The 13,871-nt window shown below is 41.8% G+C and overlaps 1 protein-coding gene across 1 annotated transcript; it reads right to left on the bottom strand.

The window, feature by feature from the left end:
• Nucleotides 1-563: 563 nt before the first annotated feature.
• Nucleotides 564-5,155, bottom strand: Fam170a (family with sequence similarity 170 member A). Its single transcript, XM_052156032.1, has 5 exons — nt 5,101-5,155; nt 3,059-3,205; nt 1,480-2,241; nt 1,173-1,231; nt 564-620 (listed from the first exon to the last, which is right to left on the bottom strand). Exons 1-5 carry the CDS (start codon nt 5,153-5,155, stop codon nt 564-566), a joined length of 1,080 nt encoding a protein of 359 aa, XP_052011992.1.
• Between the last annotated feature and the right edge of the window lie 8,716 nt (nt 5,156-13,871).

The following is a 13,871-nucleotide window of genomic DNA, read 5'->3' on the forward strand; positions in this document are numbered from 1 at the left end:
AATTCCAACTCATACGACTTTGGAGTTAGATAGTATTGTATTTGAACTAACAAACTCTGGACTTCACCCGATTTCTTTCTAACTGCACCTGCCCTCTAGGCCCCATTCTACCTCTATGCAGATTCAGAGATATGTTGTTGCCCCTCAGCTTTCAAAGACTGGGGACAACCTTACAACTGGCATCAAAATCAGTCATCGGTGCTGTCTCTCTGTTGTTCCAGTGGGTGGCAGCAGTGGAGGTGCTGGGGTCAGATTTAGAAAGTATAAAGAATGTATAAAGAATAAAAATAAGGAGTAAATACATTTTTAACTCATACGGATGAGACAAGAGGCTAAGTGGAAGATTTCGAAAGTACACAGCTGTAGCCTCAGAGTGCGGCCCCCACAGTCTAAAGTAGACATATATCAAGGCTGGATTACAACCTCCTTGACCAGCTCTAGAGGTGGGGAGGCGGGTAGCCAGAGTGGTTTGCTCAGAAAGCAGGCAGGCACGGTTTGGAAAACACGCTTTATTGCATAGGATGTTTATGTGTTCGACGGAGTGTTGTTCTTCTCGTCTTCCTTCACACTACTGGCATTCTGTCTGCTGCCACTGTTGTCTCGATGGTCCTTTCTTCTTCCTGAGGTTGAGAAAAATATGGAAGAACAGGAAGAGGTGAGAAACACCATGACTGTGCTTGTCACCTACCCTTTACTATTACTTAATTCCACAGTCATGCTCTCACCACAGTGAGTTCCTTTCCAGATCCACTGCAAGTTCTAGGACACACCCAGGTTTCCTGAGACCTCACTTCCATGTGGCTCCATGTCTCCTCTCTACAGCTCCATCTTCCCTACCACAGTATGTCCATGGGCCACTACGCTCTCAACTCAGACGCTTTCAGAGTCAAACCTCTGATCCTGCTGGGTTCACATCCTCTCTCCAGGCCATCCCTGGTCCCTGAGGTTGTGCTGAGCTATCTGCTTAGAGGGACAACAACATTTCCTCTTAAAGTAGAGGACAATCACGTAGGAAAGGAAAAAGTTCCTAGTCAAAGCTCTGCAGTTTCTCACATAAAGAAATAAAGGTCAGTTTCCCTAGAACAGAGTGTGCCTCGAAACAGCCCAGCACGGCCCTGCTCCCTGTTCTATATGCTCCCTAGTCTGTAAGCTTTCTATTCTTGGGGCCTTACCTCTCCCAAGAAAGGGCCACCCCATCTTGCAGGTTCTTCTGACCCAGGAATCTCAGTTGCTGTGTGAAAACCAAAATAAGGACACTTCTTAATGAGGAAAGGTGCTCTGTCGGCCCTTAGAAATGATCCGAACTTCCTGCGGGAGCTGGAAAGCTCGGGACAAATCCCAACTTACAGTCGTGTAAGATTCCTGAGCAAGAAGCAGAGGGCCCGGTTAATCCCCCTTCCATGATTCCCCGAGCTGACAAACCCCCCTCTCGTCCTGATTGGAGGGACAGATTGCTCAGCAAACCCAGCCCATGCTCACTTCTGTCCTTTGGAGAGTCAAACACACAGCCTGGACATTGGCTCCAGGGTTTCTTCACACCAACATCGTCCTCTGTGGGCTGCGGCTCCTCAGCTGCCTTCTCCTTGGGTTTCTCTTTCTCCTCGTTGTGGTCCTCTTCCTCCTCCTGGGTGTTCTCTGCTTCCATGTTGCCGATCCGCTGAGCCATGGTGAGATGGAAGACGTGGCAGCTGAAGCCCTCCCTGATCCCGTACTGCACGTGCTCTTGGAGGCTCTCCATGGTGGCGAAGACCCTGCAGCAGGCCATGCACCTGAAGCCATTCTCCATGGTCACCAGCCAGTCAGGTGTCTTGGCCCTGGGTCTCTCTTCAACCATGGGAGACCCTGGTGGGCTGTCTGACTCTGGTTTTTCCTCATGTTCTTTCTCTTCCCCAATGGGTTCACTGTCCGACAGGAGGTTTCTGGTGGACACATCAGAGGGTGGAGTACCTACCCACACACCCTCAGGAAGGGTGGCTTCTTCCATCCTTGGCTGCTTTTCTAGGGACTCTGAGGTTTCCTTTGTGTCCCAGGAGATGGCCACACCTTTTTTCATTTGCACCTGCATGTAGTATATTTTCATCCCCCTCTCCTCTTTGTTCATACACAGAGAGGACACACAAGTCTTATAAGATGGACAGGATGAGGAGGCCTGCTGTGAGGGGGCAGTAGTCGCCTCTCCTTCCGGGACCTGCTCTAGTGGTGATCTAGGCTTGGAACTGTCTTGTAGCAATTTCCGGGTTCCTGGGGGTTGAAATTAGAAATATAAGACCATCTGCAGAGAAAAAGCTGAGGGACCATGAGTGACATTAGTTTGACATAGGAAAAGATACCTTGGGGTGATATGATTGAATGATGAACTTGGCATTTGCCTTATAGGGTGCTATACACGCTGTGGTTTTTTATGTATAAGAATATCAGCAGACAGTGTGTACTTAGGGGCATGGAGTGTGACACTGAGGAATAAAGACTGAATGAGTGGAGGCAGAGTGTGAATGTGTGTGTTGTGAAGATGGGATCCTGTGACCTCATCGGTGTGGTATTTGTGGCACATAGGCTATGGTGTCTGAGAATACCATCATGGGTCGTGCACTTTCATAATGTGCATGTACTGAGAACGTTCATATCTGTGTGGAGTATGGCAATGTGCTAAGTCTGAGCCTGTACTGGGTGAGCTATGTCTATGATCACTAAACTGATGTCTATGCTGAAGACCTATGCAGAACTCTAAAGGCAGAAGCCACACAACTCTTCTAAAGGTGCTTCTCTGGTCCCTGAGCCTGCGGCCCGAGCCCAGACCCTTCTATCCACTGTTTCATGACGTCACCATGACGACATTATGGATCAGGATCTCCCAAACCACAGTGCAGCTCCCTTGGGAGCTCTGAATTTCATCTAGGCTCCTCTTCAAAACTCTGACCACCTACAACTACCCTGGGCTTCCTCTCAGCCTTATCCTTGAGTCTATATGCCTTCTTCACTGCATCCTGAGCCCTGTACCCCAAGAGTTTCACCCAAGAAGCCCCATACCCAAGCATGTCACACCCAAGGAGCCTCGCACCCTTACTACGATGGATGAGCTTGTGTGGAGAAGAAACACAGGAGAAGTATTCGGAGGCAGAGGAGACCTCCCCTACCCCTGGGCTCTGGGCTTTGGCCACTCCAGTGGATTCGGGCTGAGAGATATCCTCTTGTGACTTTGAAATTCCTGAGGAAGGTATGAAAGGCACAAAGATATGGTGTTTGGTCATGTTTGTACATCATTTACCTATCCAACAAATACTTATTGGTATCTGACACAAAATATCACAATGAATACACATGGCTTAGAATCTGGCCCTAATGGATACTCTAGTCCTTATAGGGTACTTAGGAAACACACACATACATGCACATACATGGTAGAGAAAACTGTCACACACATGGACTATGTGTGCCTGTGTTAAAGGGATGGTATGTTTGTATAGCCATTTGTTCTCAGAGTACAAAGGTATGGGACATCTTTCTGCATTGGAGCACATATGGGACATGTGTGGCTTTCTTATAGCAGGCCCTTCTGAGAGCTTTATATATATAGCTCTCATACATACAAGATATGTATATGTGTATACACACACACACGCACACACACACACACACACACACACACACATATATATATATATATGTATATATATATATCACATACAAGACCAGTATGTGATATATATTATCACATACACTGAGTGTTAGACAGGCCTAGGTAAAGAAACAGAAGCTGTACCTTACATACTTTACAGTTAGTGACACTCTCCTACCCTTACATCTACTATTGTTTCCCTCAATAAGAACACCAAGATAAAACATTCTAAGCTATGAGGGTAAATGGGAGAGTTAAACCTATTGCCTTCATTTTCTGGCAGATGACAGTGAGAAGCTGACAGTACTCTGAGCCACCGTTCTTGGGCTCAGCCCATGGTCTTCAGGCCCTAGGGTTCACGGGAGTGGCTGGGCAAAAACCTCCATCTAAGCATCATTCTGTTCCATTTCCTACCCGTGACTACCCTTTCACAGCAAGATGCTTCTTTTTAAAATTTGTCTGTCTATTCATTTTTATTTTATGTGTATGAGTGTTTTGCCTGCATTTATATATGTTCACCATGTAAATTCCTGGTGCCCAAGGTCATTAAAAAAGGGCATCTAATTCTCTGAAATTCCATTTATCAATGGTTGTGAACCACCATGTAGGTTCTGGGAATAGAAACCAGGTCCTCTTACAAGATCAGTAAGTTCTCTTAACCACTGAGCCCACATGGTTTTTATTTGTTTGTTTTACATTTAGTAATTGCCTTTATTATGCGTTCTAAGATACAAACCAGCAACTATCAGTGACTTCAGCTTTCCCTGGGGTCCTAGTGAGTTTCACCCTGTCTGATACAACTTTGGTCTCTTATGAGGCCCTTCCCTTCCTTTCCATTTCCTCTGGAAAGTCTAAATCTGTACATCCACAAGTTCTAATAGACTACATAAAAAATGTTTTCTAATTAAGGAATAAAATTTTCATGGTTTCAATATAAAAAGCACCCTGACAAACTCTTAATCTTCTGACTAAGCATTTTATTTCTCGAATATTCTTCAAGAAGGCCCTTTAACTCATTGATCTACGCTTTACTCTTTCCTAAAAGACTCCGTGAAACTCTCGTTTTTTTAATCAATCCCCATCAGAGCTCCAACCCATTATTCCCAGGAGGAAAACGAACCGGATATAAGATACGAACCGGATACAAGATACGATCTCAGAAAATCTGCACCTGTGAGTCATATAGCTGGGATCTCAGCAAGCCTGGAGTCCCTAGTTCCAAATGCCAGTGCCCGGGAAATGCCAGTGGCGAGAAAGCAAGTTCATAAAACAACACAACTGACTGTCTTTCTGCCGTGGGCATCGGGATCCTCTGCACTGTCTCACACCTCCGAGACCCCGGAAATAGAACTGGCAGCATCAGCTGATAGGCCATCTCTGCCTCTCTGCTTCATCTGAATCCACCCCAATCACCCCTTCCCAGCGGAAGCTCAAGCTCACCAGTATCCGCCACGCTGCCCACCATAGACCTCCTGAATTCTCACCAGTTTCCTTTGACTCTTCAATTTCCAGATGTTTCCTCTTTTGTCGCCGTTTCATGGTGTCAGCTAGAATAGTTCCTTAGAGGATACTTAAAAGTCCAAAGTTACCTTTTCCCTACAGGTTGGCTGACCCCTTTTGGCCTTCAGGAAATCCGTTGAGATAATTTGACACAAATTAAAAGTGATTAAGTCTCTCAACTGGCTGAAGAACTCAGATTATTTAATCAAACAGCAGCCCTGCCCAGGGTCCACCACGATGCATGGCTGTTAGGGGTCAAAGGTCCCCGGGCCTACTGGAGGATTCTCAATGATGACGTCAGAGCATTCTATGGACCTCAGTCTGACACAGCCTCTGCAACTTCGGAAACCCTGATTGCAAGAACAGTTCCTTTCCCCCAATGGAACCTCTCTAAGGAATTCAGTTCTCGTCTCTCAATTGTGGCAGAATATTTTTAGACATTAACATGTTTCTATTTCACTTTTTTTCCTTTTCTCCTCTTATTTCACCCTTTCATTTCTGTCTGTAAGCAGGTAGCAAGTTTCGTGTTCGTGGTTTCGGAGGATAGGTATTGGCAGGACTGAAACTGTTAATAAATTGCCTCTAAAGCCCCAAACTTTGCAGAAAACTACCAGAAATATAACATAGGCAGATTTTTTTTTAAAACCATACATTCACTCTCCTCTTATTTTCCTGACGTTGTGAAAATACCAATTAGAACAGAGGTCCATGTAAACACTGGGAAAGATGGGCCTTGATGTAGAGCTTGGAGATAGATACGAGAAAATGCCAAAAGGAGACTGCTGTGTTGTTCAAATAGCAGCCATGCCAACTTGCCTGCCCTACTTAAAGTACAGGAACCAGAAGAACCAGGGCAGCCAGGAGCTCTGGTGGCCACCCTCAAAGCCACAATCCCGCGTGACCTCCAAAGAGAGATGGGTAGAAATACACAGAAAGCAAGAACAGGACCAAAGCTCACACTGACACTTAAATGGGATTGTAAGTGGGGAAATGACACACTGTTTCTTGCAGATACTCTCCAGGGGTAAAGCTGCTAGGCTCCTATGTCTAACACCAGCCAAGGGAAGCCCCTCTAAATTGACCTTAAGGAGCAGCCTTGGGGAAATGTGTGCACACCGTGGACTGACCAGTCTACAATATGAAGCAGATATAGTGAGATGATGACCCATCCTTAAAAATCAGGCTATTTGTGGATTTTAAGGATTCCTAAAGTGACTTTTGACTTGCATTGGAGAATATAGTCTAATATAGCTATAAGGGAAATAACTCTGTTTATAAGGGCAAGGATGCCAAAGCTAAGATGTATAAGGTAAAAACCACAGAGAAAGTATTTGCTAATATAAGTGGAGCAAGGCATGTTTGTAGCACTTGGCACTAGCTTTCCTTTGAATAGCAAACATGATATCAAAAACCAAAATTGATGTTGTTTTATGTTATCTGTCACCTCTAAGACAAGGATGACCTCTCTTTTTTCTCTAACTCACTCTGACTTCCTACCTGACTATCAATTGTTCCACATGATTTTTGAAGAATCTGGGAAAAATATGAACCAGGCATCCCTATGCTACTCAGAGCCTCAAACCTAGAAGTAGACTTTAAAGTACAAACTCTCATCTTTATGGATCCAGAAGCGAGAGAAGAGAAACATGTAGAAAGGACAGGAAGATACCACTCTTCATATGGATATTAAAATGTTATGACAAGAATGCACCAATGTGTAATTTGTCTGAAAATGCACACATATTGGAACCAGACCAAATATACTTCCACACCCAGAAATTTGCATTATCAAGCATGCAATAGAAGATACTGCATATCCTATGAACATAAAAAAGTTAAGAAAATAATACCAAACACCATAGATAAATAGATAATAGATAGATAGATAGATAGATAGATAGATAGATAGATAGATATAGGTAGATAAACTCAGAAACACAATCAATTGTAACTCATGCAACATGAAATAAATCACTTAGCCCTGTAACTATAAAGGAAGTCAAATGTATGATTGCTAAACTTACAAATGAAATCTCCAAGACCACATATTTGCACTGGAGAATTCTGCGACATATTTTGAGAAAGTTAATGCCAATTCTATACCAGATTTTACATGAAATCAGTAGACTTCTCAACTCATTTCATGAGGCAGCAATACCCTAGCCAAAACAAGACAAGATGATACAAACAAGCACAAAATAACTTTATACCAATATTTCTCATAGCAAAGATACTAAGATCCTCAGCAAACCATTAACAATATAATTCAACAATATCTAAAAGAAACTATACACTATAAAAAAGATTTCCGAGGAAGTAAGCCTGATCTAATCTTTGAAAGTCACTTAGTATAATTCATTATATTACCTAGATAAGAAAAGATAACATAATGCTATCATTTGGATGTGATTTGAGTCCCACAAAGATTCATATATTAAAGGCATGCTCTCAGGGTGGCAGTTCCAGGTAGGACAGACCGTCTAAGGACCTAAGCCTAATAGAGAAGGGCCTTAAGTCTCTGGAAAATACCCTCAGAAGAAAACCAAGTAGTTTTCATAGTACTACATGGTAGCGGTTAGAAGAAGGGTAAGTCAGACACCAAGTTCTATGCTTCCTGGTTGAGATGTGATCCTTCTTCTCACTGCACTGCCACTGTGATAGGACTGTTTCCTGTTAGGCCTTCAATGGAGGCTCAACCAAGACCCCTTGATCCCCTAGTGGCTTTGCATCACTCAAATAAACTACGGCAGAAAGAAACATCATTAACACTTGATCGTATGTTATGTCGTACCAATGCAAACTGACAATCACTCATTGCAACTGGTACGACAAATCATTTGAAAATACCTATTGTGACTTCTTAAATCTCATACAAATATGAGTAGAGGGAAACTTCCATGTTCAATAAAAAGATCTATTTAAACTCTCCTGCTAAGATTGTACAATAAATAGTAAACTGTTGTACATTGTCCCCCTTAAGAATCCAAGAATCTCCTCACACTGTTCTTGATGATGATGCTCTTAGGAAAAAGAGAGAAGGTATGGCCAGTCAAATAGGGCATGAAAAGAGAAGAAAATCTTCACAGATGGGATGGGGAAAATAAAATGATTCCCATTTGCAGATAATATCACTGGATAAAAACTTCAGGGAAATAAGACAAGCTAGGAAAAGATAAGCAGTACAAAGACAGTGAGAAAGAGGGGAAGAAAGGCAGCTGTGGGGTGGGGAGAAGGAACTCCTAAACATAGCTGAGAAAATTAATCAGGATCACAGGGAAGAAGATAAACTCACCACAGTGGCCTGTCAACATCCATGGGGAACTGGCTCTTTGACTTCTTGCAGATTAAAATGTGTACGAATGCTCAAGAGTCTCAAATAAGATGATGGCAAATGTCCGTTTTATTCCCAGCCTCCTGCAGTCTTCTTTAGACAGTTTATGATACCTAGCGTGCTGTTAATGGAGTGAAAATGGTTGTTATGACAAGCAAAAGTCATCACCGATATGTGTTCAGAACTGATAACCATCTTTTTGGGACATGCCAGTATAGGGTGCTGACTTGTTCTTCTGTAGATCGCCAATGGACAAGTGAACACCAAAACAAGGCTACTTGTAACAGCTCAAATAGTGAAGCAGTTATAAAATTAACAAATAATATGCAAGAATGAAAAGTTATAAACAAAGAACTATGACTCAACAGTAAAATGAAATTCCCTGCAAATTGATATATAGATTTAGAGTGATTGTCAAAACCCCAGAATAACTTCTGTAGTTACAGTTGTGGATTTTTATTTATATGTAAAGGCAAAGGAACTAGGGTAAGTAAAACAATTTTGAAAAGGAATAGAAATTACCCCATTTAAAGGCATTATTTTCTACAATAATCAAGCATGTGTGATATTGGCTGAGGTATGAACACATAAATCAATTGAACAGAATAGAGATTGCATAGATAAACTTTCACAAATATGCCAAGTGATTTTTGACAAAACTGCAAAAGTAATTCAACAGGGAAAAGATAGCTGTTTCAATAAATGGTGCTGAAGCAATTGGATACCCATATGAGAAAGAAATGAATGGCCATCTAAACCTCACACTTTATACAAAAGTTAACTCTGTGGAATTGCATAAAGTTAGCAAAGCAATGGATCATGGGCTCAGAATAAAACTATCCAACTTTTATGGAAAAAAATGAGAAAGAATCATATACAGCAGTAACATGTAGGAGTGCATGCTTCCATTTCCAGTGACTACCCATGATTAAGAAAGGCACATTTCCTAAATATGAAACTAAAAACATAATCCACATGCAAAAAGAAGAGACAAAGGCTGCATCATAATTAACAGTAGTTGCTAGGAAAAAAGATCCCATTAATAATATAAAAAGAAATCTATTGACTCTGATAAAGTATTTGTAAGCTATGTATCTGACAAAGGATTAATATCTATAAGATATTGTCTAAAAGTTTCAAAGCTCAGCATTGAAACTAACTCAGCTAGAAAATGGACAAAGGGCATAAAGAGACAAGTTACTATAATTACACAAAATGGTATTTGGCACCATTGGCCATTGGAAAAATGTATACTCAACCATGGTGAGCTGTTATTAAGAAACTATCAGAACAACCAAAGACATCCTAGAGGCAATGACATATTCTTACAAGGGTAGAGAGGCTGAGTTGCCTGTGCCTTGCTGGTAAGAATACCAAATAATACCTTCAGAAGAAAATAACAATTTTTAAAATTAATGTAACTATCAAGTGAACCAGCAATTACCTTCTTGGGACTTTATCCCAATGGAGTCAAGCCTACATACCTACAAAAGCAATCTTATTTTTAAAAAAAAATGTTTATAACTAGTTCATAATAGCCAAAAAGTGGAACCCTCTAGTTGGCATGTGGTTAAACCACAATATGTTCATACTGTGAAATGCTGCTCAAAAATTAAAACAACTGATCTTGGATGGATCTTCAGAGAGTTGGGCAGAGGGAGGGAGAGAGAAAGACAATCCAGAAAGCTTACCTGCTGTGTCATTCTATTTATAAACATTACCGAGATGATGAATTATAAAAGAAAAAATGGCTAGTGGCTACCCATGATTAAGAAAGGCACAGGGTGGAAAAGAAAGTGGCCAAAGAAAGGTCTCTGAAATTTTTATTTAGGGGCCAGTTAAGAGCATTTGCTTCTGAAGAGGACCTTGGTTTTGTAACCAGCAGCCACACAGTGGCTCAAAACCATAACTCCAATTCCAGGGGATCTGAGGTCTTTTTCTGGCCACTGTAGACACCAAGAGTGCACATGGTGAACAAATATTCATGCAAAGTACACATACACATAAGGTAATCATTTTTAGTTTCATTTTAATTTAGAAAATAACTCGTATTTCCACCTTTCACATTTGTATCAATCAAAAAAGAAGAAGCTTATCCATTCGTGTGTGTGTGTGTGTGTGTGTGTGTGTGTGTGTGTAGGGGGGATGATTTTCCCCAAACCTCAGTGGCTTCAAATAAGTTTCTTCAATCCTGCTCTGTTCCCACAGTTGGATTGATCAGTCAGGAACTCTGCTCTTCATCATCCCTACTTGTAGACCCAGGTTGACAAAGCCACCGCCATCTGGAAAACTGACAGCATTGCAGAAGAAAAGACAGTGCTAGAAGGTCCCACGCTGGCATTAAATGCTTTGACCTAGAAGGGAGAGCTGTCACAGCCACTCAAAAATCAGTAACCAAGAAACATGATTGACCAGGCTGAACATGTACAAAACTGGATCTAAAATTATCTGTTAGAGCATGATCCAAAGCCTTTCTCCCATGCACTGCTAGGGTTTATACGCAAGGATAGTGCCCTTGTTTTACTGTTTTCATAATAAGTTCCGGAAGGAATGTCTGGAATTTGTCAAAACACTTGGTCTTAAACTGAAAAAGAACAGGAACCTAATTTCACTTCCTCGCTTCAGAAATGATGGAGCTGGTAAAGATGAGCTATCTTTGTGGCTTTTGTAGTCTGAATACACAAGAAACAATGTTTCTAAGACTTCAAGAAAGGGCTGAAAAACTCTTGATTCCCACGTTGCTATTTCGATTACCTTGCTGACACGCTAAGTCTGTGAATAATTGTGGTGGCTGCAGCCGCGCAGTTTTAGCTGAAATATAAGTGTCTGCCATTGCAAGGCAGCCTCTGTGACTGGAGGTAAATGCTTGGTGCGCCCCTCTTTGCTCAGAGGTCTGTGCAAAACAGCAAATGCCTCAGAGACATTTATGCCTAACAGTTTTTCTGTTATTACTTTAAAGATAGCTTGACTGCCAAATATTTGCTCCGTGATGAAAAGCAACATACCTGTGGAAGAGGGATTTATTCATTACAATAAGCTGCTTATTTCTATTCCTACACATCCCATACGCACCTGATAAATTAGAGGCAGTCTTCCACGCTTTCCCAAATTGGGGGAAAATGACGATGTCGTGTCCACCCTTTAATCTCTCCTGCTCAGAGTTATACTTTAGACTACATTGTCCCTTTTGCTCAGATCGTAAATGGCTTACTAAGATGAGAGGACCGAAGCCTGAGATGGCCAACCAAACCTTCAAAGCGCTGTGACATTTTCAAGCCTACAACACAACAGTCACCTTTTACCTTTCTGCTAATTTAGTCAAACTTCCCACTTCAATCAAGCAGAGCTCAGGCCTTCTCCCAGGTCCTGTTGTTTGACTTGTATAGATTTTTCAAATACATCCTAAAAGGTTATTTTTTAAAGAATCTTTCCAGACTCCCCTGAGGCGGGTCCCCACTTTTCCTGGTTTCCAGAGGATATTAGTGTTTTCTATAACAACTCTGTTAAGAGTCAATCCTACAACAGTGATGCATCTTTAAAGAGAAGAGGGTGTGTTTGTCTTCTCTGGATTCTCGCAGTCCTCCCTACTTACTTACCCTATACAACACCCCCCCAAAATAACCAAACACTTAAATAGTGAAGGAATTGCATCTTGCTACTCTCAACCGCTTGTATACCACCACCACCATCCCCTAAAAGACTCTTAAATAGCAAAAGCATTGCATCTTGCTTTCCTTGTCCAAACAGGATCCCAACCTGTTCTTTTTTTTTCTTTTTATTAGACATATTCTTCATTTACGTTTCAACTGTTGTCCCCTTTCCTGGTTGTTCCCCCCCCACCCCCGCCGAAAGTCTCATAACCCATCTCCCCTCGCCCTGTTCCCGATCAACCCTCCCCCGCTTCCCTGTCTCAGCATCCCCCACACTGCAGCATTGAGCCTTTCCAGGACCAAGGGCCTCTCCTCCTCTTCTTTCACACTCCACCTCCAACAGCACAGAAGTGTTATGTCCGCATTTATCTGGAAAACCTCCCATGCCCTCTGTCATCGCACCAGCTATCTGATCCAAAATGAGAAAGGGAGAGCTCTCCTGTCCTGTGTAACTGATCTTTTCATCCCTGCCACAAACTTCACTACCTAAGATTTAGCTATAGAGATTTAGCATTTTGAGCCTTAAATAGCTTTAAGTAGCCTGAAATAGCTTTCTTCGAATATAAATATATTTATGAAAACCGAGACTTTAAGTCACTATCAGCCTACATTTAAGCAAGGACTAGGGGAAGACACACATAAATCAGGCGCTTTTTGATTAATACATGTAGATAAAGAACAAAAGAAATGGAGTGCATAGGAGGGTGTTGAGGAAGTACCAAAATTAAGTAAATATTCAACTTCCTTATGAATTATCTGTAGACCAGTCTTCCTGAGATGGTACTCCTGAGTTAGACAATGGACTAATAACAGTATGTAAATATGCACATATGCATATATTCATAGTCAATTAATAATGTTAAAAGTGAATTGAGACTCAGCACTCCAATAGCCACATTTGTAATCAGTGTATATTTATAAAGGAGCACTGAGATTAAGGTAAAACACAGAGGTGTGAAAGAAATATTCCCACCAGGGTCTTAGGTGATGTGTGTGTAAATTATAAGCAAAGGAAGCAAGCCTTAGAAAGGAAATAAGAGGACTGTGGGACCTGAGAGAAACTCCTAACCCAAAGATTCATCTCAGCTGAGCCACGTCTTCCCTCACAATCCCACTTTGTAGGGTTTCAGAATTTTCCTCCATGGACCCTATGCCCTGGACGTCAGCTCCTGGATGTGAAAAGTATTGCGTCTCACTCACCAGTGTCTTGGTGTCTCTTCAACAAGAATAGCAATATGTCCGCAATGAGGGAACAACCTGAGCCACTGGAAAAGCCCACACTCTAAATGCCTCTTGATTCATAAATATTGTCTTCCTGATGTTTACAGTCCTATGAAAGATCAAAAGAAAATATGTCCCGACATGTACCAGTGTAGTCATTGGCCTAATGCCGGGAGAGCAGAGCAATGTCTTCTCTGTCCTCGGGAAAGCATTAAAATAGGCAACCTTGTACTTCTCTTTCCAGAATATTTACTGCTTGTCACTACGGGGATTCTGTTGTAGACTGTGAGCAAAAACATCCTATCATTCACAGTTTGTGCTTGAGAGGGTAAAGGGGGATCATAGTCCTGAGACTGTCTGACATTTTGACCTGGCATACAGTAGGAAGCAGTTTACTTCCTTGAAATACTTTAAAGTGTATATGGGAGTTTTAACTGGCTCTCCATCTCGCCCTAAGTTTTCCCTATCTTAGAAATGTTGTAAATAACTCAAATTCAATCTTCTCCCAGGGAAAGTCTATGACTGCATTTTTATTTGGAACCTGACAATATTT

Source organism: Apodemus sylvaticus, chromosome 13 (genome assembly GCF_947179515.1).
Source record: "Apodemus sylvaticus chromosome 13, mApoSyl1.1, whole genome shotgun sequence".
NCBI classification, from domain to species: Eukaryota; Metazoa; Chordata; class Mammalia; order Rodentia; family Muridae; genus Apodemus; species Apodemus sylvaticus.

Excerpts from the sequence above, each read along its gene's own strand:
- Fam170a (XM_052156032.1), bottom strand. The coding sequence starts at position 5,155 with ATGAAACGGCGACAAAAGAGGAAACATCTGGAAATTGAAGAGTCAAAG. Across the intron at positions 3,206-5,100 it reads TGAAGAGTCAAAGGAAACTG|GAATTTCAAAGTCACAAGAG; the intron begins GTGAGAATTCAG and ends TACCTTCCTCAG. Across the intron at positions 2,242-3,058 it reads GCTCATCCATCGTAGTAAGG|GAACCCGGAAATTGCTACAA; the intron begins GTGCGAGGCTCC and ends TTCAACCCCCAG.